Source organism: Ascaphus truei, unplaced genomic scaffold, assembly GCF_040206685.1.
Source record: "Ascaphus truei isolate aAscTru1 unplaced genomic scaffold, aAscTru1.hap1 HAP1_SCAFFOLD_861, whole genome shotgun sequence".
NCBI classification, from domain to species: domain Eukaryota; kingdom Metazoa; phylum Chordata; class Amphibia; order Anura; family Ascaphidae; genus Ascaphus; species Ascaphus truei.
In genome coordinates, this window is record NW_027457200.1 from 10,093 (window position 1) to 33,092 (window position 23,000).

The window sequence follows — 23,000 nt, forward strand, 5'->3', positions numbered from 1 at the left end:
GTGTCTTGTTGGTGTAGAGGGGCAGCGGTGTTTTATTGCTGTGTGTGTGTGTGTGTGTGTGTGTGTGTCTTGTTGGTGTAGAGGGGGCAGCGGTGTTTTATTGCTGTGTGTGTGTGTGTGTGTGTCTTGTTGGTGTAGAGGGGCCAGCTGTGTTTTATTGCTGTGTGTGTGTGTGTGTCTTGTTGGTGTAGAGGGGGCAGCGATGTTTTAGTGCTGTGTGTGTGTTTTGTTGGTGTAGAGGGGACTGCAGAGTCTGTTTGGTTTTTGTGTGTCTGCTGTGTGTGTGTGTTTTGTGGATGGATAGACAAGGCAGTGTGACGGTGAGGGGGTAACCAGGCTCACTAATAAGGGTTACGCCCACTTGGTTGCCCCTGAGCTGGGTTTGGGGGTCTCAGAGTGTCAGCTCTTGGGCCTGACTGTTGTACATGTACAGTACTGCTGTGCAACGTGTGTAACATGTGCCACCGTAAGAATAAGGGGGCAGGGGGCAAGGTATCCCCAGAACAGTACAGGGGTCCCTAATCTCAGGGGGGTGACCAGTTCATTCTCAGATACCCCTAACCCTGGTATAAGGGGTTCAGGGGGGTACTCCAGTCAGGTATAAGAGGTTCAGGGGGGGTACCCAGTCAGGTATAAGGGGTTCTTACCACAGTCAGGTATAAGGGGTTCAGGGGGGGGGGGTACTCCAGTAAGGTATAAGGGGTTCAGGGGGGGGTACTCCAGTCACGTATAAGGGGTTCAGGGGGGGGGGGTACTCCAGTCAGGTATAAGACTGTGAGGCTTTTATTAAAAAAGTCTACGTTTGCAGAGAGTAAGGGATGTGTTTAACGGGGATAAAACAGCCCAGGTTTTCACACTATCCCTCACACCAATAGACTTAGGACATTTTAATATGAAAATGTACATTTGATTAAACTGCCGGACTCACAGGGGGCTGAGGAGATACCAGAGGGGGGCGCCACTACGTCTACCCCTAGGTCCGCAGGGCAACGTAACACGTGTGGTGCCAGCAAGTCTACCCCTAGGTCCGCAGGGCAACGTAACACGTGTGGTGCCAGCAAGTCTACCCCTAGGTCCGCAGGACAAAGTAACACGTGTGGTGCCAGCAAGTCTACCCCTAGGTCCGCAGGGCAACGTAACACGTGTGGTGCCAGCAAGTCTACCCCTAGGTCCGCAGGGCAACGTAACACGTGTGGTGCCAGCAAGTCTACCCCTAGGTCCGCAGGGCAACGTAACACGTGTGGTGCCAGCAAGTCTACCCCTAGGTCCGCAGGGCAACGTAACACGTGTGGTGCCAGCAAGTCTACCCCTAGGTCGGCAGGGCAACGTAACACGTGTGGTGCCAGCAAGTCTACACCTAGGTCCGCAGGGCAACGTAACACGTGTGGTGCCAGCAAGTCTACCCCTAGGTCCGCAGGACAAAGTAACACGTGTGGTGCCAGCAAGTCTACCCCTAGGTCCGCAGGGCAACGTAACACGTGTGGTGCCAGCAAGTCTACCCCTAGGTCCGCAGGGCAACGTAACACGTGTGGTGCCAGCAAGTCTACCCCTAGGTCCGCAGAACAAAGTAACACGTGTGGTGCCAGGAAGTCTACCCCAAGGTCCGCAGATCAAAGTAACACGTGTGGTGCCAGCAAGTCTACCCCTAGGTCCGCAGACAAAGTAACACGTGTGGTGCCAGCAAGTCTACCCCTAGGTCCGCAGACAAAGTAACACGTGTGGTGCCAGCAAGTCTACCCCTAGGTCCGCAGGGCAAAGTAACACGTGTGGTGCCAGCAAGTCTACCCCTAGGTCCGCAGATCAAAGTAACACGTGTGGTGCCAGCAAGTCTACCCCTAGGTCCGCAGGGCAACATAACACGTGTGGTGCCAGCAAGTCTACCCCTAGGTCCGCAGGGCAACGTAACACGTGTGGTGCCAGCAAGTCTACCCCTAGGTCCGCAGATCAAAGTAACACGTGTGGTGCCAGCAAGTCTACCCCTAGGTCCGCAGATCAACGTAACACGTGTGGTGCCAGCAAGTCTACCCCTAGGTCCGTAGGACAAAGTAACACGTATGGTGCCAGCAAGTCTACCCCTAGGTCCGCAGGACAAAGTAACAGGTGTGGTGCCAGCAAGTCTACCCCTAGGTCCGCAGGACAAAGTAACACGTGTGGTGCCAGCAAGTCTACCCCTAGGTCCACAGATCAAAGTAACACGTGTGGTGCCAGCAAGTCTGCCCCTAGGTCCGCAGGACATAGTAACACGTGTGGTGCCAGCAAGTCTACCCCTAGGTCCGCAGGACAAAGTAACACGTGTGGTGCCAGCAAGTCTGCCCCTAGGTCCACAGAACAAAGTAACACGTGTGGTGCCAGCAAGTCTACCCCTAGGTCCACAGATCAAAGTAACACGTGTGGTGCCAGCAAGTCTGCCCCTAGGTCCACAGATCAAAGTAACACGTGTGGTGCCAGCAAGTCTACCCCTAGGTCCACAGATCAAAGTAACACGTGTGGTGCCAGCAAGTCTACCCCTAGGTCCTCAGATCAAAGTAACACGTGTGGTGCCAGCAAGTCTACCCCTAGGTCCGCAGGGCAACGTAACACGTGTGGTGCCAGCAAGTCTACCCCTAGGTCCGCAGGGCAAAGTAACACGTGTGGTGCCAGCAAGTCTACCCATAGGTCCGTAGGGCAAAGTAACACGTGTGGTGCCAGCAAGTCTACCCCTAGGTCCGCAGGGCAACGTAACACGTGTGGTGCCAGCAAGTCTACCCTAGGTCCGTAGGGCAAAGTAACACGTGTGGTGCCAGGAAGTCTACCCCTAGGTCCGCAGACAAAGTAACACGTGTGGTGCCAGCAAGTCTACCCCTAGGTCCTCAGATCAAAGTAACACGTGTGGTGCCAGCAAGTCTACCCATAGGTCCGTAGGGCAAAGTAACACGTGTGGTGCCAGCAAGTCTACCCCTAGGTCGGCAGGACAAAGTAACACGTGTGGTGCCAGCAAGTCTACCCCTAGGTCCACAGATCAAAGTAACACGTGTGGTGCCAGTAAGTCTACCCCTAGGTCCGCAGACAAAGTAACACGTGTGGTGCCAGCAAGTCTACCCCTAGGTCCGCAGATCAAAGTAACACGTGTGGTGCCAGCAAGTCTACCCCTAGGTCCGCAGATCAAAGTAACACGTGTGGTGCCAGCAAGTCTACCCCTAGGTCCGCAGATCAAAGTAACACGTGTGGTGCCAGTAAGACTACCCCTAGGTCCGTAGGGCAAAGTAACACGTGTGGTGCCAGGAAGTCTACCCCTAGGTCCGCAGACAAAGTAACACGTGTGGTGCCAGCAAGTCTACCCCTAGGTCCGCAGATCAAAGTAACACGTGTGGTGCCAGCAAGTCTACCCCTAGGTCCGCAGATCAAAGTAACACGTGTGGTGCCAGTAAGACTACCCCTAGGTCCGTAGGGCAAAGTAACACGTGTGGTGCCAGCAAGTCTACCCCTAGGTCCGCAGAACAAAGTAACAGGTGTGGTGCCAGTAAGACTACCCCTAGGTCCGCAGGGCAACGTAACACGTGTGGTGCCAGGAAGTCTACCCCTAGGTCCGCAGACAAAGTAACACGTGTGGTGCCAGCAAGTCTACCCCTAGGTCCGCAGAACAAAGTAACACGTGTGGTGCCAGCAAGTCTACCCCTAGGTCCGCAGGGCAACGTAACACGTGTGGTGCCAGGAAGTCTACCCCTAGGTCCGCAGATCAAAGTAACACGTGTGGTGCCAGCAAGTCTACCCCTAGGTCCGCAGAACAAAGTAACACGTGTGGTGCCAGCAAGTCTACCCCTAGGTCCGCAGATCAAAGTAACACGTGTGGTGCCAGCAAGTCTACCCCTAGGTCCGCAGGGCAACGTAACACGTGTGGTGCCAGCAAGTCTACCCCTAGGTCCGCAGGACAAAGTAACACGTGTGGTGCCAGCAAGTCTACCCCTAGGTCCGCAGGGCAAAGTAACACGTGTGGTGCCAGCAAGTCTACCCCTAGGTCCGCAGGGCAACGTAACACGTGTGGTGCCAGCAAGTCTACCCCTAGGTCCGCAGAACAAAGTAACACGTGTGGTGCCAGCAAGTCTACCCCTAGGTCCGCAGGGCAAAGTAACACGTGTGGTGCCAGCAAGTCTACCCCTAGGTCCGCAGGGCAAAGTAACACGTGTGGTCTCAGCAAGTCTACCCCTAGGTCCGCAGGGCAACGTAACACGTGTGGTGCCAGCAAGTCTACCTCTAGGTCCGCAGGGCAACGTAACACGTGTGGTGCCAGCAAGTCTACCCCTAGGTCCGCAGGGCAACGTAACACGTGTGGTGCCAGCAAGTCTACCTCTAGGTCCGCAGGGCAACGTAACACGTGTGGTGCCAGCAAGTCTACCCCTAGGTCCGCAGGGCAACGTAACACGTGTGGTGCCAGCAAGTCTACCCCTAGGTCCGTAGGGCAAAGTAACACGTGTGGTGCCAGCAAGTCTACCCCTAGGTCCGCAGATCAAAGTAACACGTGTGGTGCCAGCAAGTCTACCCCTAGGTCCGCAGGACAAAGTAACACGTGTGGTGCCAGCAAGTCTACCCCTAGGTCCGCAGGGCAACGTAACACGTGTGGTGCCAGCAAGTCTACCCCTAGGTCCGCAAAGTAACACGTGTGGTGCCAGCAAGTCTACCTCTAGGTCCGCAGGACAAAGTAACACGTGTGGTGCCAGCAAGTCTACCCCTAGGTCCGCAGATCAAAGTAACACGTGTGGTGCCAGCAAGTCTACCCCTAGGTCCGCAGAACAAAGTAACACGTGTGGTGCCAGCAAGTCTACCCCTAGGTCCGCAGGACAAAGTAACACGTGTGGCCAGGAGTGTGAAAGGCCATCTGTGCAGGATGGCTGAGTTAAGTGCCAAGCCCTGGGATGGTGGCAGGCCCGGGTACACAGGAGATGAGTGCGTGGTAGACCGTTGCCCACTCTGGGTCGGCAGCTCCCTGGTAGCTCCCTGGTTGATTTTAGTTCTGCCACTCAGGGCACGTAAAGGTATCTTTACCTAGTCCTTGCACCTGGTTTGCTGCCGGGCGCCTGACCTCACTTCTTCCCGTTTTTTTGCAATTTTTCTCCTACTTCCTTCTCCACTCAACGTGTTTCGCTAGCTTTAGGTCTAGCTTCGTCAGGAGTCACACTCCAGGTTAAACACCCCCACTCCCCCCCCCAGCGGCCAGTCTCGGGGGTTGGGGGGAGGGGAGGAGACAGACTGCGGACACAAGTGGCGTAAAACGCACACCGGGAACCGTCAGCAGACGGACCAAACTGCAAGGACTAAGTAAAGACACCTTTAACGATGCCCCTGAGTGGCAGAACTAAAATCCACCAGGGGACTACAGGGAGCTGCCTTCCCACAGTGGTCAGCTGTGTGCAACCCCCTCGTCTCCTGTGTACCCGCCTTCTCGGGGGAACCCGGCTTTTCCTTTTTAGAGGCCGAGTGGTTATGACAGTTTTTATATTATTTTATTATCAGTATTTTTACTTGTATCTTTGTATTTCTCTGTATACTGCACTTCGACCATTGCACGTGACTCCGATATGTACTGTATTCCTGTCTCAATGGCATACTCTGTGTGTAATAGGCGTCACCACTAGGTGGTGCTGTTGTACTCTTTGGGTGAGCGCGGCAGTCTACGCTCTGTACCTATGATGACGGGCCACCCCGCTCAGCGGTCACCTCCCTAGCCTGAGAGGCACCTGGGCTCTCTGCATGACAAGTAGGCAAGCTGGCGATTTGCGCGCATGCCCCGTTGCTATGCTGAAGCCCGGGGTGCCAGGCGGCGATTTCCGCGCATGCCCCGTTGCTATGCTGAAGCCCGGGGTGCCAGGCCATCGCAAGACTGGCAGACGTGAGAATGGCTAGCAGTAACGTCCCCACGCTGCGGGGTCGGCAGTAACGCGGTGGGACGGACTTTGCACATGATATAAAAAGTTAGTAGCCAGCCCAGGGAGGAGATCCCAAGACAGATCCAGGTTGTGACTCCGAGCCCTGCGGAGCTAGCGAGGACACAGCTGCAGGACGGCAGAGCAGAATATTCTCTCACTCCGACTTTCAGCACCATTCCCACCGGACCTGTTACAGGAAGTTTAGTGTTTCTGCCCAAAACCCCAGTAAGTGTGTTATTTTCAAGGAGAGGAGGTGACACTATATAGAGGGAGAGACGGTAACACTATATACAGGAAGAGGAACTGACACTATATACAGGAAGAGGAACTGAAACTATATACAGGGAGCGGTGACAACGTTATACAGGGAGCGGTGACGACGTTATACGCAGCCTGTATATTACACGCAGCCTGTATATTACACGCAGACTGTATATACTCACTCAAAGTAGAAAGTAATAATTCCGACCATCATGGACATCGCAGAGCAACAGTGCAGGATCTTCAGAGTATCGTTCAAATCCAGCGACTCTGCAAGAGAGACCCGCAGAGCATCGCTCCCTTATCCATTCTCCCTCCCAGACACCAGCAGAGCGTCGCTCCCTTATTCACTCTCCCAGCCAGAGACCCGCAGAGCATCGCTCCCTTATCCTCTCTCCCTGCCAGAGACCCGCAGAGCGTCGCTCCCTTATCCTCTCTCCCTGCCAGAGACCCGCAGAGCGTCGCTCCCTTATCCCCTCTCCCTGCCAGAGACCCGCAGAGCATCGCTCCCTTATCCTCTCTCCCTGCCAGAGACCCGCAGAGCGTCGCTCCCTTATCCTCTCTCCCTGCCAGAGACCCGCAGAGTGTCGCTCCCTTATCCATTCTCCCTCCCAGACACCAGCAGAGCGTCGCTCCCTTATCCACTCTCCCTGCCAGAGACCCGCAGAGCATCGCTCCCTTATCCCCTCTCCCAGCCAGAGACCCGCAGAGCGTCGCTGTGACGATAGTGAGGGTTTGGCCCGGGATTAACGGGGTTACTCCCCAAGGGCCCCCCCTCTAACCTCGCCAGGGAGACAAGGGGTTAACTGGGCTGAGGCCCAGAACTGTGACTTAACCCTTGTTAAATAACATGAAAATGCTTATTCCCCTGTGTAAAGGATGTTGTTGCTGGATCAGGGTCTGCATAACCCACCCACTGGGACTTAAGGGGTTAATCTTATATGCAGTGCTGAATAAACAGTTACCTGAAAACTGGTAATTTGGTAACGGAGTAAGCCAGGACCCTGAGCCTTGGGGTACAGCCTCCGGGTCACCCCCCAAGTACACACATATTAAAAATATAACGTTGTCATAAGAGAAACATATATTTTTGATAAAGTGACTTTTTGCAGTTTTTGAAATATACAGGCAGAATGCTAATAATGGTGTGCTAATGCTAATGTACAGGCAGAATGCTAATGGTGTGCTAATGCTAATGTACAGGCAGAATGCTAATGGTGGGCAAATGCTAATAACCTCTGCCTGCCTTTGTAATGCATATCCAAAACGGAGGTGTGAATTGGCCAGTTGGATGCTAAATAGGATATCCTGCTAGACTTGAGCCTGGCTTCACAGGGGTATTGTTTATGCGAGAAGCCCAAGCCTACTTCAAAAGGTTTTATTGATGGGGCCAGGGGGGGGGGGGGGGGGGGCTACCCCCAACAGGGTATCAAAAGTGAGTAACTTTAATAAATATAAGAATACTATGAGATGTCCTTGGCTGAAAAGGATAAGAATTACATATGTGTATCCGTTGGATGTAGCCCATCGTTTTGAGGCTAAACATTGTACATTTACCTGTTACGAAATGCCAGATATTAATATCTCTATTAATGTTCATATTACAATGTAATTTTTGGTCTTCCTGCGAGCGTCAGGTGCCACCGGCCGTATTAATATATCTCACCGGACTGTGTGTATTACGGAACGGAAGTTATGCAATGATTTGCAGTAAATATGAAATTTTGGTTGAAGTTCTGAGAAACTGCAGCCCCCCTGCTATGATAATGAGCAGGGAAGAGGATGTCTTTGTAAACGTGGTAACTCACATTTACACACCCAGGTTTTCTGCAGGAGTGAACATGACAAATGTCCACCCTGCTTCAAAGGGTTTATTGATGGGGGGGCTACCCCAAGCTGGAAGTCCCAAAATGAGCTTCAAAAGCTTCCAAGGGACATTTGCTAGCCGTCTCGGCACCTAAGGTTACAGATAGAGGGACAAACGGTATATAAACTGCTGTCCACCCCCTATCAGGTGTTCATGTTGTTCAGGTTCATGCTGTTCATGTTCTTCATGCAAATGATCTTCATGCATGCATGTGTCCTGCCTGTTTTGCTGTGATGTCCACTGCAATATGGGAGAAGTGGCAGGCTGTGATCCTGCTGGCTTTCTTGCCATAATCTTTACGTAAGTGTCTATATTTTGCCTGTTATTGTATAATCTGTTGTGTTCACCTTTATCAAGGAATAAACTATATTTATCATATCTAAGTCTCGTCCCAGTTCAAACCCAGGTATATATATATATTTATATACAGTTTTGGTGTAAATTACAGCCGGTCGCAAGCTCTCGTGACAGTCGCTCCCTTATCCATTCTCCCTCCCAGACACCAGCAGAGCGTCGCTCCCTTATCCATTCTCCCTCCCAGACACCAGCAGAGCGTCGCTCCCTTATTCACTCTCCCAGCCAGAGACCCGCAGAGCGTCGCTCCCTTATCCCCTCTCCCAGCCAGAGACCACAGGACATCGCTCCCTTATCCCCTCTCCCTGCCAGCCCTGCAGAGCATCGCTCCCTTATCCCCTCTCCCTGCCAGACACCCGCAGAGCATCGCTCCCTTATCCCCTCTCCCTGCCAGAGACCCGCAGAGCGTCGCTCCCTTATCCATTCTCCCTCCCAGACACCAGCAGAGCGTCGCTCCCTTATTCACTCTCCCAGCCAGAGACCCGCAGAGCGTCGCTCCCTTATCCCCTCTCCCAGCCAGAGACCACAGGACATCGCTCCCTTATCCCCTCTCCCTGCCAGCCCTGCAGAGCATCGCTCCCTTATCCCCTCTCCCTGCCAGACACCCGCAGAGCATCGCTCCCTTATCCCCTCTCCCTGCCAGAGACCCGCAGAGCGTCGTTCCCTTATCCCCTCTCCCTGCCAGAGACCTGCAGAGCATCGCTCCCTTATCCCCTCTCCCTGCCAGAGACCCGCAGAGCGTCGTTCCCTTATCCCCTCTCCCTGCCAGAGACCTGCAGAGCATCGCTCCCTTATCCCCTCTCCCAGCCAGAGACCACAGGACATCGCTCCCTTATCCCCTCTCCCTGCCAGCCCTGCAGAGCATCGCTCCCTTATCCCCTCTCCCTGCCAGACACCCGCAGAGCATCGCTCCCTTATCCCCTCTCCCTGCCAGAGACCCGCAGAGCGTCGTTCCCTTATCCCCTCTCCCTGCCAGAGACCTGCAGAGCATCGCTCCCTTATCCCCTCTCCCTGCTAGAGACCCGCAGAGCATCACCCCCTTATCTATCTCCCTGCCAGAGACCTGCAAAGCATCGCTCCCTTATCCCTTATCCCCTCTTCCTGCCAGAGACCCGCAGAGCATCGCTCCCTTATCCCCTCTCCCTGCCAGAGACCCGCAGAGCGTCACCCCCTTATCCCCTCTCCCTGCCAGAGACCTGCAGAGCATCGCTCCCTTATCCCCTCTCCCTGCCAGACCTGCAGAGCGTCGCTCCCTTATCCCCTCTCCCTGACAGACACCCGCAGAGCGTCTCACCTGGGTAACATTTCTTTAAACTCCAACATTTCATCTTGCGCCTCAGACACAAGGTGCAGTTATACAGGATGGTCGTGTCTTCTGTAGAGAGAGATCATGAATGGGGGAGAGATGGGGAGGAGGGTGGGAGGAGGGGGAGATGGGGTGGAGGGGGGGAGAGGGCATGTGGGAGGAGGGGGGAGAGGGGATGGAGGAGGAAGGGGGAGAGGGGGTGGGGGGAGAGGGGATGGGGAGGAGGGGAGAGGGGGTGGAGGAGGAGTGGATGGGTGAGGATGGGGGAGAGGGGATGGGGGAAGGGGGTATGGGGGAAGGGGGGGATGCGGAGGAGGGGGAAAGTGGAGAGAGGGGATGGGGGAGGGACGGGGGAGACAGGGGAGGGGGGAAGAGGGGATGGGGATAGAGATGGTATGGGGGAGGAGGGGAGAGGGAGAGAGAGAGGGGAGGGAGAGAAGGTGGGCGAGGATGGGGAGAGAGGGTGAGATATAAGAGAGGGGGAAGGATAGATAAGATGGGGGTAGAGAGTGGGCAGATAGGGAAGGGAGGGATGAGAGGGCAGATAGTGAGGGGGAGGGATAAGAGAGGGCAGACAGGGAAGGGGAGGGATAAGAGGGCAGATAGGGAGGGGTAGGGGTAAGAGGGCAGATAGGGAGGGGGAGGGATAAGATAGGGCAGATAGGGAAGGGGAGGGATAAGAGAGGGCAGACAGGGAGGAGGAGGGATAAGAGAGGGCAGATAGGGAGGGGGAGGGATAAGAGAGGGCAGATAGGGAGGGGAAGGGATAAGAGAGGGCAGATAGGGAGGAGGAGAGAGAGGGATAAGAGGGCAGATAGGGAGGGGGAGAGGGAGGGATAAGAGGGCAGATAGGGATGGGGAGTGATAAGAGAGGGTAGATAGGGAGGGGGAGTGATAAGAGAGGGCAGATAGGGAGGGGGAGGGATAAGAGAGGGCAGATAGGGTGTAAGAAGGGCAGCTAGGGGGCTAAGAGAGGGCAGATAGGGAGGGGGAGTGATAAGAGAGGGCAGATAGGGAGGGGGAGGGATAAGAGAGGGCAGACAGGGAGGGGGAGGGATAAGAGAGGGCAGATAGGGAGGGGGAGGGATAAGAGAGGGCAGATAGGGTGTAAGAAGGGCAGCTAGGGGGCTAAGAGAGGGCAGATAGGGAGGGGTAAGGGAAGGGGGTATATGGCTGTCACTAACAGGATTTGAATCTGTACTTACTGCAAACTGGGGGGCAGAGAGCTGAGAGTGGGGAGGGGAGCGGGGAGAGAGGAAGGAGGATAGGGGAGGAGAGGGTGGGAAGGGAGGACAGGTGGGAAGAGAGAGATGGAGAGAATGGGGGGGAGAGGGGGAGGAGAGGAGAGGGAGAGAGAGGAGAGGTAGAGAGAAGGGGGAGGGGAGAAGAGAGAGAGGGAGAGAATGGGGGGAGGGGGAGGAGAGGGGAGAAGAGAGAGAGGGAGAGAATGGGGGAGGGGGAGGAGAGGTAGAGAGAAGGGGGAGGGGAGAAGAGAGAGAGGGAGAGAATGGGGAGGGGAGAAGAGAGAGAGGGAGAGAATGGGGGGAGGGGGAGGAGAGGTAGAGAGAAGGGGAGGGGAGAAGAGAGAGAGGGAGAGAATGGGGAGGGGAGAAGAGAGAGAGGGAGAGAATTGGGGGAGGGGGAGTAGAGGTAGAGAGAAGGGGGAGGGGAGAAGAGAGAGAGGGAGAGAATGGGGAGGGGGAGGGGAGAAGAGAGAGAGGGAGAGAATGGGGGGAGGGGGAGGAGAGGTAGAGAGAAGGGGGAGGGGAGAAGAGAGAGAGGGAGAGAATGGGGAGGGGGAGGGGAGAAGAGAGAGAGTGAGAGAATGGGGGGAGGGGGAGGAGAGGTAGAGAGAAGGGGGAGGGGAGAAGAGAGAGAGGGAGAGAATGGGGGGAGGGGGAGGAGAGGTAGAGAGAAGGGGGAGGGGAGAAGAGAGAGAGGGAGAGAATGGGGAGGGGGAGGGGAGGGGAGATGAGAGGGAGAGAATGGGGGGGAGGGGGAGGAGAGGTAGAGAGAAGGGGGAGGGGAGAAGAGAGAGAGGGAGAGAATGGGAGGGGGAGGGGAGATGGGAGAGAGGGAGAGAATGGGGGGAGGGGGAGGAGAGAGGGGGAGGAGAGGTAGAGAGAAGGGGGAGGGGAGAAGAGAGAGAGGGAGAGAATGGGGAGGGGGAGGGGAGAAGAGAGAGAGGGAGAGAATGGGGGAGGGGGAGGAGAGGTAGAGAGAAGGGGGAGGGGAGAAGAGAGAGAGGGAGAGAATGGGGAGGGGGAGGGGAGAAGAGAGAGAGGGAGAGAATGGGGGGAGGGGGAGGAGAGGTAGAGAGAAGGGGGAGGGGAGAAGAGAGAGAGGGAGAGAATGGGGAGGGGGAGGGGAGGGGAGATGAGAGGGAGAGAATGGGGGGGAGGGGAGGAGAGGTAGAGAGAAGGGGGAGGGGAGAAGAGAGAGAGGGAGAGAATGGGAGGGGGAGGGGAGATGGGAGAGAGGGAGAGAATGGGGGGAGGGGGAGGAGAGGTAGAGAGAAGGGGGAGGGGAGAAGAGAGAGAGGGAGAGAATGGGGAGGGGGAGGGGAGAAGAGAGAGAGTGAGAGAATGGGGGGAGGGGGAGGAGAGGTAGAGAGAAGGGGGAGGGGAGAGAGAGAGAGGGAGAGAATGGGAGGGGGAGGGGAGATGGGAGAGAGGGAGAGAATGGGGGGAGGGGGAGGAGAGAGGGGGAGGAGAGGTAGAGAGAAGGGGGAGGGGAGAAGAGAGAGAGGGAGAGAATGGGGAGGGGGAGGGGAGAAGAGAGAGAGGGAGAGAATGGGGGAGGGGGAGGAGAGGTAGAGAGAAGGGGGAGGGGAGAAGAGAGAGAGGGAGAGAATGGGGAGGGGGAGGGGAGAAGAGAGAGAGGGAGAGAATGGGGGGAGGGGGAGGAGAGGTAGAGAGAAGGGGGAGGGGAGAAGAGAGAGAGGGAGAGAATGGGGAGGGGGAGGGGAGGGGAGATGAGAGGGAGAGAATGGGGGGGAGGGGAGGAGAGGTAGAGAGAAGGGGGAGGGAGAAGAGAGAGAGGGAGAGAATGGGAGGGGGAGGGGAGATGGGAGAGAGGGAGAGAATGGGGGGAGGGGGAGGAGAGGTAGAGAGAAGGGGGAGGGGAGAAGAGAGAGAGGGAGAGAATGGGGAGGGGGAGGGGAGAAGAGAGAGAGTGAGAGAATGGGGGGAGGGGGAGGAGAGGTAGAGAGAAGGGGGAGGGGAGAGAGAGAGAGGGAGAGAATGGGAGGGGGAGGGGAGATGGGAGAGAGGGAGAGAATGGGGGGAGGGGGAGGAGAGAGGGGGAGGAGAGGTAGAGAGAAGGGGGAGGGGAGAAGAGAGAGAGGGAGAGAATGGGGAGGGGGAGGGGAGAAGAGAGAGAGGGAGAGAATGGGGGAGGGGGAGGAGAGGTAGAGAGAAGGGGGAGGGGAGAAGAGAGAGAGGGAGAGAATGGGGAGGGGGAGGGGAGAAGAGAGAGAGGGAGAGAATGGGGGGAGGGGGAGGAGAGGTAGAGAGAAGGGGGAGGGGAGAAGAGAGAGAGGGAGAGAATGGGGAGGGGGAGGGGAGGGGAGATGAGAGGGAGAGAATGGGGGGGGAGGGGAGGAGAGGTAGAGAGAAGGGGGAGGGGAGAAGAGAGAGAGGGAGAGAATGGGAGGGGGAGGGGAGATGGGAGAGAGGGAGAGAATGGGGGGAGGGGGAGGAGAGGTAGAGAGAAGGGGGAGGGGAGAAGAGAGAGAGAGGGAGAGAATGGGGAGGGGGAGGGGAGAAGAGAGAGAGTGAGAGAATGGGGGGAGGGGGAGGAGAGGTAGAGAGAAGGGGGAGGGGAGAGAGATAGAGACTGACATTAGCATTTTCATGTAGTCCGTAGCCAGGCGGCCATATTAGTTTCCCCCGGTTCCCGCCGTACCTTCCCAACTGTATTCCATCAGCTTCGCCTCGTGCAGCCAGTCCCAATACTCCGCGATCCCAAGCTTATTCCGGGTGATCTCTGGGGCGGGGAGAGATACGGGGTCACGCCGTAACCTCACCCTATTATCCTGCGGGGTCAGACACCCCGGAACCTCACCCTATTATCCTGCGGGGTCAGTCACCCCGGAACCTCACCCTATTATCCTGCGGGGTCAGTCACCCCGGAACCTCACCCTATTATCCTGCGGGGTCAGTCACCCCGGAACCTCACCCTATTATCCTGCGGGGTCAGTCACCCCGGAACCTCACCCTATTATCCTGCGGGGTCAGTCACCCCGGAACCTCACCCTATTATCCTGCGGGGTCAGTCACCCCGGAACCTCACCCTATTATCCTGCGGGGTCAGTCACCCCGGAACCTCACCCTATTATCCTGCAGGGTCAGTCACCCCGTAACCTCACCCTATTATCCTGCGGGGTCAGACACCCCGTAACCTCACCCTATTATCCTGCGGGGTCAGTCACCCCGGAACCTCACCCTATTATCCTGTGGGGTCAGTCACCCCGAAACCTCACCCTATTATCCTGCGGGGTCAGACACCCCGGAACCTCACCCTATTATCCTGCGGGGTCAGACACCCCGGAACCTCACCCTATTATCCTGCGGGGTCAGTCACCCCGGAACCTCACCCTATTATCCTGTGGGGTCAGTCACCCCGGAACCTCACCCTATTATCCTGCGGGGTCAGACACCCCAGAACCTCACCCTATTATCCTGCGGGGTCAGTCAACCCGGAACCTCACCCTATTATCCTGCGGGGTCAGACACCCCGGAACCTCACCCTATTATCCTGCGGGGTCAGTCACCCCGGAACCTCACCCTATTATCCTGCGGGGTCAGACACCCCGGAACCTCACCCTATTATCCTGCGGGGTCAGACACCCCGGAACCTCACCCTATTATCCTGCGGGGTCAGACACCCCGGAACCTCACCCTATTATCCTGCGGGGTCAGACACCCCGGAACCTCACCCTATTATCCTGCGGGGTCAGACACCCCGGAACCTCACCCTATTATCCTGCGGGGTCAGTCACCCCGCAACCTCACCCTATTATCCTGCGGGGTCAGTCACCCCGGAACCTCACCCTATTATCCTGCGGGGTCAGACACCCCGTAACCTCACCCTATTATCTTGCGGGGTCAGACACCCCGTAACCTCACCCTATTATCCTGCGGGGTCAGACACCCCGTAACCTCACCCTATTATCTTGCGGGGTCAGACACCCCGTAACCTCACCCTATTATCCTGCGGGGTCAGTCACCCCGGAACCTCACCCTATTATCCTGCGGGGTCAGACACCCCGTAACCTCACCCTATTATCCTGCAGGGTCAGTCACCCCGTAACCTCACCCTATTATCCTGCGGGGTCAGACACCCCGTAACCTCACCCTATTATCTTGCACGGTCAGTCACCCCGTAACCTCACCCTATTATCCTGCGGGGTCAGACACCCCGGAACCTCACCCTATTATCCTGCGGGGACAGACACCCCGGAACCTCACCCTATTATCCTGCGGGGTCAGTCACCCCGGAACCTCACCCTATTATCCTGCGGGGTCAGACACCCCGGAACCTCACCCTATTATCCTGCGGGGTCAGTCACCCCGGAACCTCACCCTATTATCCTGCGGGGTCAGTCACCCCGGAACCTCACCCTATTATCCTGCAGGGTCAGTCACCCCGTAACCTCACCCTATTATCCTGCGGGGTCAGTCACCCCGGAACCTCACCCTATTATCCTGCGGGGTCAGACACCCCGGAACCTCACCCTATTATCCTGCGGGGTCAGTCACCCCGGAACCTCACCCTATTATCCTGCGGGGTCAGACACCCGGAACCTCACCCTATTATCCTGCAGGGTCAGTCACCCCGTAACCTCACCCTATTATCCTGCATGGTCAGTCACCCCGGAACCTCACCCTATTATCCTGCGGGGTCAGACACCCCGGAACCTCACCCTATTATCCTGCGGGGTCAGTCACCCCGTAACCTCACTCTATTATCCTGCGGGGACAGACACCCCGGAACCTCACCCTATTATCCTGCAGGGTCAGTCACCCCGTAACCTCACCCTATTATCCTGCATGGTCAGTCACCCCGTAACCTCACCCTATTATCCTGCGGGGTCAGACACCTCGGAACCTCACCCTATTATCCTGCGGGGTCAGACACCCCGGAACCTCACCCTATTATCCTGCGGGGTCAGTCACCCCGTAACCTCACCCTATTATCCTGCGGGGTCAGTCACCCCAGAACCTCACCCTATTATCCTGCGGGGTCAGTCACCCCAGAACCTCACCCTATTATCCTGCGGGGTCAGACACCCCGGAACCTCACCCTATTATCCTGCGGGGTCAGTCACCCCGTAACCTCACCCTATTATCCTGCGGGGTCAGTCACTCCAGAACCTCACCCTATTATCCTGCGGGGTCAGACACCCCGGAACCTCACCCTATTATCCTGCGGGGTCAGTCACCCCGTAACCTCACCCTATTATCCTGCGGGGTCAGTCACCCCAGAACCTCACCCTATTATCCTGCGGGGTCAGTCACCCCGGAACCTCACCCTATTATTCTGCAGGTCAGTCACCCCGTTACCTCACCCTATTATCCTGCGGGGTCAGACACCCCGGAACCTCACCCTATTATTCTGTGGGGTCAGTCACCCCGTAACCTCACCCTATTATCCTGTGGGGTCAGTCACCCAGGAACCTCACCCTATTATCCTGAAGGGTCAGTCACCCCGTAACCTCACCCTAATATTCTGCGGGGTCAGACACCCCAGAACCGCACCCTATTATCCTGCAGGGTCAGTCACCCCGTAACCTCACCCTATTATTCTGCGGGGTCAGACACCCCAGAACCTCACCCTATTATCCTGCAGGGTCTGTCACCCCGTAACCTCACCCTATTATCCTGCGGGGTCAGACACCCCGTAACCTCACCCTATTATCCTGCGGGGTCAGACACCTCGGAACCTCACCCTATTATCCTGTGGGGTCAGTCACCCCGGAACCTCACCCTATTATCCTGCGGGGTCAGTCACCCCGGAACCTCACCCTATTATCCTGCGGGGTCAGTCACCCCGGAACCTCACCCTATTATCCTGCAGGGTCAGTCACCCCGTAACGTCACCCTATTATTCTGCGGGGTAAGTCACCCCGTAACCTCACCCTATTATCCTGCGGGGTCAGACACCCCGGAACCTCACCCTATTATCCTGCAGGGTCAGTCACCCCGTAACGTCACCCTATTATTCTGCGGGGTAAGTCACCCCGTAACCTCACCCTATTATCCTGCGGGGTCAGACACCCCGGAACTCACCCTATTATCCTGCGGGGTCAGTCACCCCGTAACCTCACCCTATTATCCTGCAGGGTCAGTCACCCCGGAACCTCACCCTATTATTCTGCGGGGTAAGTCACCCCGTAACCTCACCCTATTATCCTGCGGGGTCAGTCACCCCGATACCTAACCCTATTATCCTGCGGGGTCAGTCACCCCAGAACCTCACCCTATTATCCTGCTGGGTCAGACACCCCGGAACCTCTCCCTATTATCGTGCGGGGTCAGTCACCCCGTAACTTCACCCTATTATCCTACGGGGTCAGTCACCCCGTAACCTCACCCTATTATCCTGCGGGGTCAGACACCCCGTAACCTCACCCTATTATCCTGCGGGGTCAGACACCCCGTAACCTCACCCTATTAATCTGTGGGGTCTGACACCCTATAATTCAGTCAGCACTATTAATCTGCAGGTCCAGTAAATCTATAACCGTCGGCCATCTTAATTGTTACCATAGACTCTGAAAATTCTATGCGTCTTCTCTGTGACCAACAGGAGCGATTCTGGATCTGTGAGAGAGAGAGAGGGGGGGGGGAGAGGGAGTCAGGGGGAGAGAAGAGGGTGGGGGGGGGGAATAAAGGGAAGGAGAGGGAAGGAGGGTGGAGGGGAAGGAGGGGCGGGGAGAACAAGATTGGGGGGGGGGAAGAAGATGGGGAGGGGGGAAGAGGGGGAGAAGGGGGGAAAGGAGGAGAGGAGGGGGAGAGGAGGAGAGGAGGTGGAGGGGGAGAGGCGGGAGAGGGGGTAAAGAGTGAGGGGAAGGAGATGAGGAGGGGGGAAGTGGAGGGAGAGGGGGAAAAGGGGGAGGGAACAAGAGAGGGAGAGGGGGTAGGGGGGAAGGAGAGGAAGCGAGGGAGATGGAGGATGGGGAAGTTGGTAACAAGAGTGGGGATGGAGAGGGAGAAGGGGAGAGAGGGGAAGGGGGGAGAGAGGGGAAGGGGGGAGAGAGGGGAAGGGGGGAGAGAGGGGAAGGGGGGAGAGGGGAAATGGGGAGAGAGGGGAAATGGGGAGAGAGGGGAAGGGGGAGAGAGGGGAAGGGGGGAGAGGGGAAGGTGGGAGAGAGGGGAAGGGGGGAGAGAGGGGAAGGGGAGAGAGAGGGGAAGGGGGAAGAGAGGGGAAGGGGGCAGAGAGGGGAAGGGGGAGAGAGGGGAAGAAAGAGAATGTGTGTAGAGGAGAGAGAGGGAGGAATAGAGAGGTAGGGTGGGAGAGAGGGCGGGTGGGTGAGGGTGGAAGGAGGGAGGGTGGGTGAGGGCGGGTAAGATGGAGAGATGGTGGGAGAGAGAGGGGGAAGAGGGAGGAGAGAAAGAAAGGGGGAGAGAGGGGAAGGGGGGAGAGGGGAAATGGGGAGAGGGGGGAAATGGGGAGAGAGGGGAAGGGGGAGAGAGGGGAAAGGGGAGAGAGGGGAAGGGGGGAGAGGGGAAGGGGGGAGAGAGGGGAAGAGGGGGGAGAGGGGAAGGGGGGAGAGAGGGGAAGAGGGGAGAGAGGGGAAGGGGGGAGAGAGGGGAAGGGGGAGAGAGGGGAAGGGGGAAGGGGGGAGAGAGGGGAAGGGGGAGAGAGGGGAAGGGGGAGAGAGGGGAAGAAAGAGAATGTGTGTAGAGGAGAGAGAGGGAGGAATAGAGAGGTAGAGAGGGGAAATGGGGAGAGAGGGGAAATGGGGAGAGGGGAAGGGGGAGAGAGGGGAAGGGGGGAGAGAGGGGAAGGGGGAGAGAGGGGAAGGGGGAGAGAGGAGAAGGGGGAGAGAGGGGAAGGGGGGAGAGAGGGGAAGGGGGGAGAGAGGGGAAGGGGGGAGAGAGGGGAAGGGGGGAGAGAGGGGAAGGGGGGAGAGAGGGGAAGGGGGAGAGAGGGGAAGGGGAGAGAGGGGAAGAAAGAGAATGTGTGTAGAGGAGAGAGAGGGAGGAATAGAGAGGTAGGGTGGGAGAGGGTGGAAGGAGGGAGGGTGGGTGAGGGCGGGTAAGATGGAGAGATGGTGGGAGAGAGAGGGGGAAGAGGGAGGAGAGAAAGAAAGGGGGAGGGGAGAAAAAGGCAGGGAAGGGGGAGAGAGAAATAAAAAGGATGGGGGTGAAAAAGAAAGGGGGGGTGAAAAAGAAAGGGGGGGAGAGAAAGAAGGGGGGGAGAGAGAAAGAAAGGGGGGGGGAGAGAAAGAAAGGGGGGGAGAGAAAGAAAGGGGGGGAGAGAAAGAAAGGGGGGGAGAGAAAGAAAGGGGAGAGGGGAGAGAAAGAAAGGGGGGGAGAGAAAGAAAGGAGGAGGTGGGGACAAAGATAGGGGGGAGAGAAAGATGGAGGAGGGGGAGGGCTGGTTCTGACCCAATCCGTAGGGGTTGAAGTTGGAGGGCCCGGGGTGACGGGTGCAGTTGGGGGCCCCGGTAGCCTCCATATAATCCTTGCAGAGCTTGGTAAAGCGATCCTTAAGATTCCTATCATGGCGCCGGCAGAACACACAGCCAGAACCGGACCGGGTCAGGAGCAGAACCAGGAGGAGAGAGAGAGACCGGGGGAGCCACATCCTGAGAGGGAGAGAGGGGGGAGGGGGTGAGAGGAGGAGGGAGAGGAGGAGAGAGAGAGACCGGGGGAGCCACATCCTGAGAGGGAGAGAGGGGGGAGGGGGTGAGAGGAGGAGAGAGAGGGGGGAGGGAGGGGAGGAGAGGCAGAGAGGGGGGGAGTGAGAGGAGAGGGGAGGGAGAGGGGGAGAGAGAGGGGGGGGGTGAGAGGAGAGAGAGGGGGGGGGAAGGAGAGGAGAGGGGAGGGAGAGGGGGAGAGAGAGAGAGACCGGGTGAGCCACATCCTGAGAGAGAGAGAGGGAGGGGGGGTGAGAGGAGGAGAGAGAGAGGGGGGGAAGTGAGAGGGGGAGAGGGGGGGGGAGTGAGAGGAGGAGGGAGAGGGGGGAGGGAGAGGAGGAGAGGCAGAGAGGGGGGGAGTGAGAGGAGAGGGGAGGGAGAGGGGGAGAGAGAGGGGGGGATGAGAGGAGAGAGAGGGGGGAGTGAGAGGAGAGGGGAGGGAGAGGGGGAGAGAGAGAGAGAGACCGGGTGAGCCACATCCTGAGAAAGAGAGATAGGGGGGGGGGGTGAGAGGAGGAGGGAGAGGGGGGAGGGAGAGGAGGAGGAGAGAGAGAGAGGGGGGGAGTCAGAGGAGAGAGAGGGGGGGGGGAAGGAGAGGAGACGGGAGGGAGAGGGGGGGAGAGAGAGAGACCGGGTGAGCCACATCCTGAGAGAGAGAGGGAGGGGGGGTGAGAGGAGAGGGGGGAGGGAGAGGGGGGAGGGAGAGGGGGGAGGGAGAGGAGGAGAGAGAGAGAGAGGGGGGGAGTGAGAGGAGGAGGGAGAGGGAGGGGGAGAGAGAGGAGGAGAGAGAGAGGGGAGGGAGTGAGAGGAGAGAGAGGGGGGGGGGTGAGAGGGAAGGGAGAGGGGGAGAGAGAGAGACCGGGGGAGCCACATCCTACATCCTGAGAGAGAGAGAGGGGGGGGTGAGAAGAGGAGGGAGAGGGAGGGGGAGAGAGAGGAGGAGAGAGAGAGGGGAGGGAGTGAGAGGAGAGAGAGGGGGGGGGTGAGAGGGAAGGGAGAGGGGGAGAGAGAGAGACCGGGGGAGCCACATCCTGAGAGAGAGAGAGGGGGGGGTGAGAAGAGGAGGGAGAGGGGGGAGGGAGAGGGGGAGGGAGAGGAGGATAGAGAGAGGGGGGGAGTGAGAGGAGAGAGAGTGGGGAGGGAGAGGGGGGAGGGAGAGGAGGAGAGAGAGAGGGGGGAGTGAGAGGAGAGAGAGGGGGGGAGTGAGAGAAGGAGGGAGAGGGGGGAGGGAGAGGGGGGAGGGAGAGGAGGAGAGAGAGAGGGGGAGGGAGTGAGAGGAGAGAGAGGGGGGGAGTGAGAGGAGAGAGAGGGGGGGGAGTGTGAGGGAAGGGAGAGGGGGAGAGAGAGAGACCGGGGGAGCCACATCCTGAGAGAGAGAGAGGGGGGGGGGGGTGAGAAGAGGAGGGAGAGGGGGGAGGGAGAGGGGGAGGGAGAGGAGGATAGAGAGAGGGGGGGAGTGAGAGGAGAGAGAGGGGGGAGGGAGAGGGGGGAGGGTGAGGAGGAGAGAGAGAGGGGGGAGTGAGAGGAGAGAGAGTGGGGGGGAGTGAGAGGAGAGAGGGGAGGGATAGAGGGAGAGAGAGAGAGACCGGGTGAGCCACATCCTGAGAGAGAGAGAGGGGGGGGGGGGTGTGAGGAGGAGGGAGAGGGGGGAGGGAGAGGAGGAGAGAGCGAGAGGGAGGGAGTGAGAAGAGAGAGAGGGGGGGAGTGAGAGGAGAGAGAGAGGGGAGGGAGAGGGGGGGGGAGAGAGAGACCGGGGGAGCCACATCCTGAGAGAGAGAGAGAGAGAGAGAGAGGGGGGAGGGGTGAGAGGAGGAGGGAGAGGGGGGAGGGAGAGGGGATAGGGAGAGGAGGAGAGAGAGGGGGGAGTGAGGGGAGAGAGGGGGGTTGGGGATAAGGGGGGAGGGAGAGGGGGGAGAGAGAGAGAGAGAGAGAGAGAGAGAGAGAGAGAGAGAGAGAGAGAGAGAGAGAGAGAGAGAGAGAGAGTGTGTGAGTGTGTGAGTGTGTGAGTGTGTGAGTGTGTGAGTGTGTGTAAGATCAGGGAGAGGGGAGGAATGAGATGGGAGAGAGACCCGGGGAGCCACATCCTGAGAGAGGGGGGGGGGGGGGTGAGAGGAGGGAGAGGGGGGCAGGTGAGATGAGAGAGAGGACCCAGGGAGCCACATCCTGAGAGAGAGAGAGGGGGGGGGGTGTGAGGAGGAGGGAGAGGGGGAGGGAGAGGAGGAGAGAGCGAGAGGGAGAGGGGGGGGAGAGAGAGACCGGGGGAGCCACATCCTGAGAGAGAGAGAGAGAGAGAGAGAGGGGGGAGGGGTGAGAGGAGGAGGGAGAGGGGGGAGGGAGAGGGGATAGGGAGAGGAGGAGAGAGAGGGGGGAGTGAGGGGAGAGAGGGGGGTTGGGGATAAGGGGGGAGGGAGAGGGGGGAGAGAGAGAGAGAGAGAGAGAGAGAGAGAGAGAGAGAGAGAGAGAGAGAGAGAGAGAGAGAGTGTGTGAGTGTGTGAGTGTGTGAGTGTGTGAGTGTGTGAGTGTGTGTAAGATCAGGGAGAGGGGAGGAATGAGATGGGAGAGAGACCCGGGGAGCCACATCCTGAGAGAGGGGGGGGGGGGGTGAGAGGAGGGAGAGGGGGGCAGGTGAGATGAGAGAGAGACCCAGGGAGCCACATCCTGAGAGAGAGAGAGGGGGGGTGAGAGGAGTGAGAGAGGCCTGGGGAGTGAGAGGAGGAGAGAGAGGGGGGGGAGGTAAAGGAGGGCGAGAGAGAGATAGGAGGTGTGAGAGGAGGGAGAGGTGGGGAGTGAGAGGAGGGGAGTGAGAGGAGGAGAGAGAGGAGGGGGGGAGTGAGAGGAGGGGAGTAAGTGGAGGAGAGGGGGGGAGTGAGAGAAGGAGAGAGAGGCCTGGGGAGCCACATCCTGAGAGAGGGGGGGGGGGGTGAGAGCAGGAGAGAGAGAGGGGGGGGGTAAAGGAGGGCGAGAGAGAGAGAGGGTGTGTGAGAGGAGGAGAGAGAGGAGGGGGGGAGTGAGAGGAGGGGAGTAAGAGGAGGAGAGGGGGGAGTGAGAGAAGGAGAGAGAGGCCTGGGGAGCCACATCCTGAGAGAGGGGGGGGGTGAGAGCAGGAGAGAGAGAGGGGGGGATGAGAGCAGGAGAGAGAGAGAGGGGGGGGGGTAAAGGAGGGCGAGAGAGAGAGAGGGGGTGTGAGAGGAGGGAGAGGTGGGGAGTGAGAGGAGGGGAGTGAGAGGAGGAGAGAGAGGAGGGGGGGAGTGAGAGGAGGGGAGTAAGAGGAGGAGAGGGGGGGGGAGTGAGAGAAGGAGAGAGAGGCCTGGGGAGCCACATCCTGAGAGAGAGGGGGGGGGGGTGAGAGCAGGAGAGAGAGAGGGGGGGGGGGTAAAGGAGGGCGAGAGAGAGAGAGGGTGTGTGAGAGGAGGGGAGTGAGAGGAGAGAGAGGAGGGGGGGAGT

At 58.2% G+C, this 23,000-nt stretch overlaps 1 protein-coding gene across 1 annotated transcript; it reads right to left on the minus strand.

Annotated features, from left to right (window-relative positions):
- Positions 1–6,343: 6,343 nt before the first annotated feature.
- Positions 6,344–19,504, minus strand: TMEM95 (transmembrane protein 95; the record flags this gene model as incomplete). The annotated part of the gene is made up of 6 exons (XM_075585022.1): positions 19,306–19,504; positions 17,458–17,514; positions 13,595–13,675; positions 10,894–10,914; positions 9,677–9,757; positions 6,344–6,431 (listed from the first exon to the last, which is right to left on the minus strand). Coding segments are annotated over exons 1-6 (527 nt in total), but the record flags the coding sequence as incomplete, so codon positions are not given.
- Between the last annotated feature and the right edge of the window lie 3,496 nt (positions 19,505–23,000).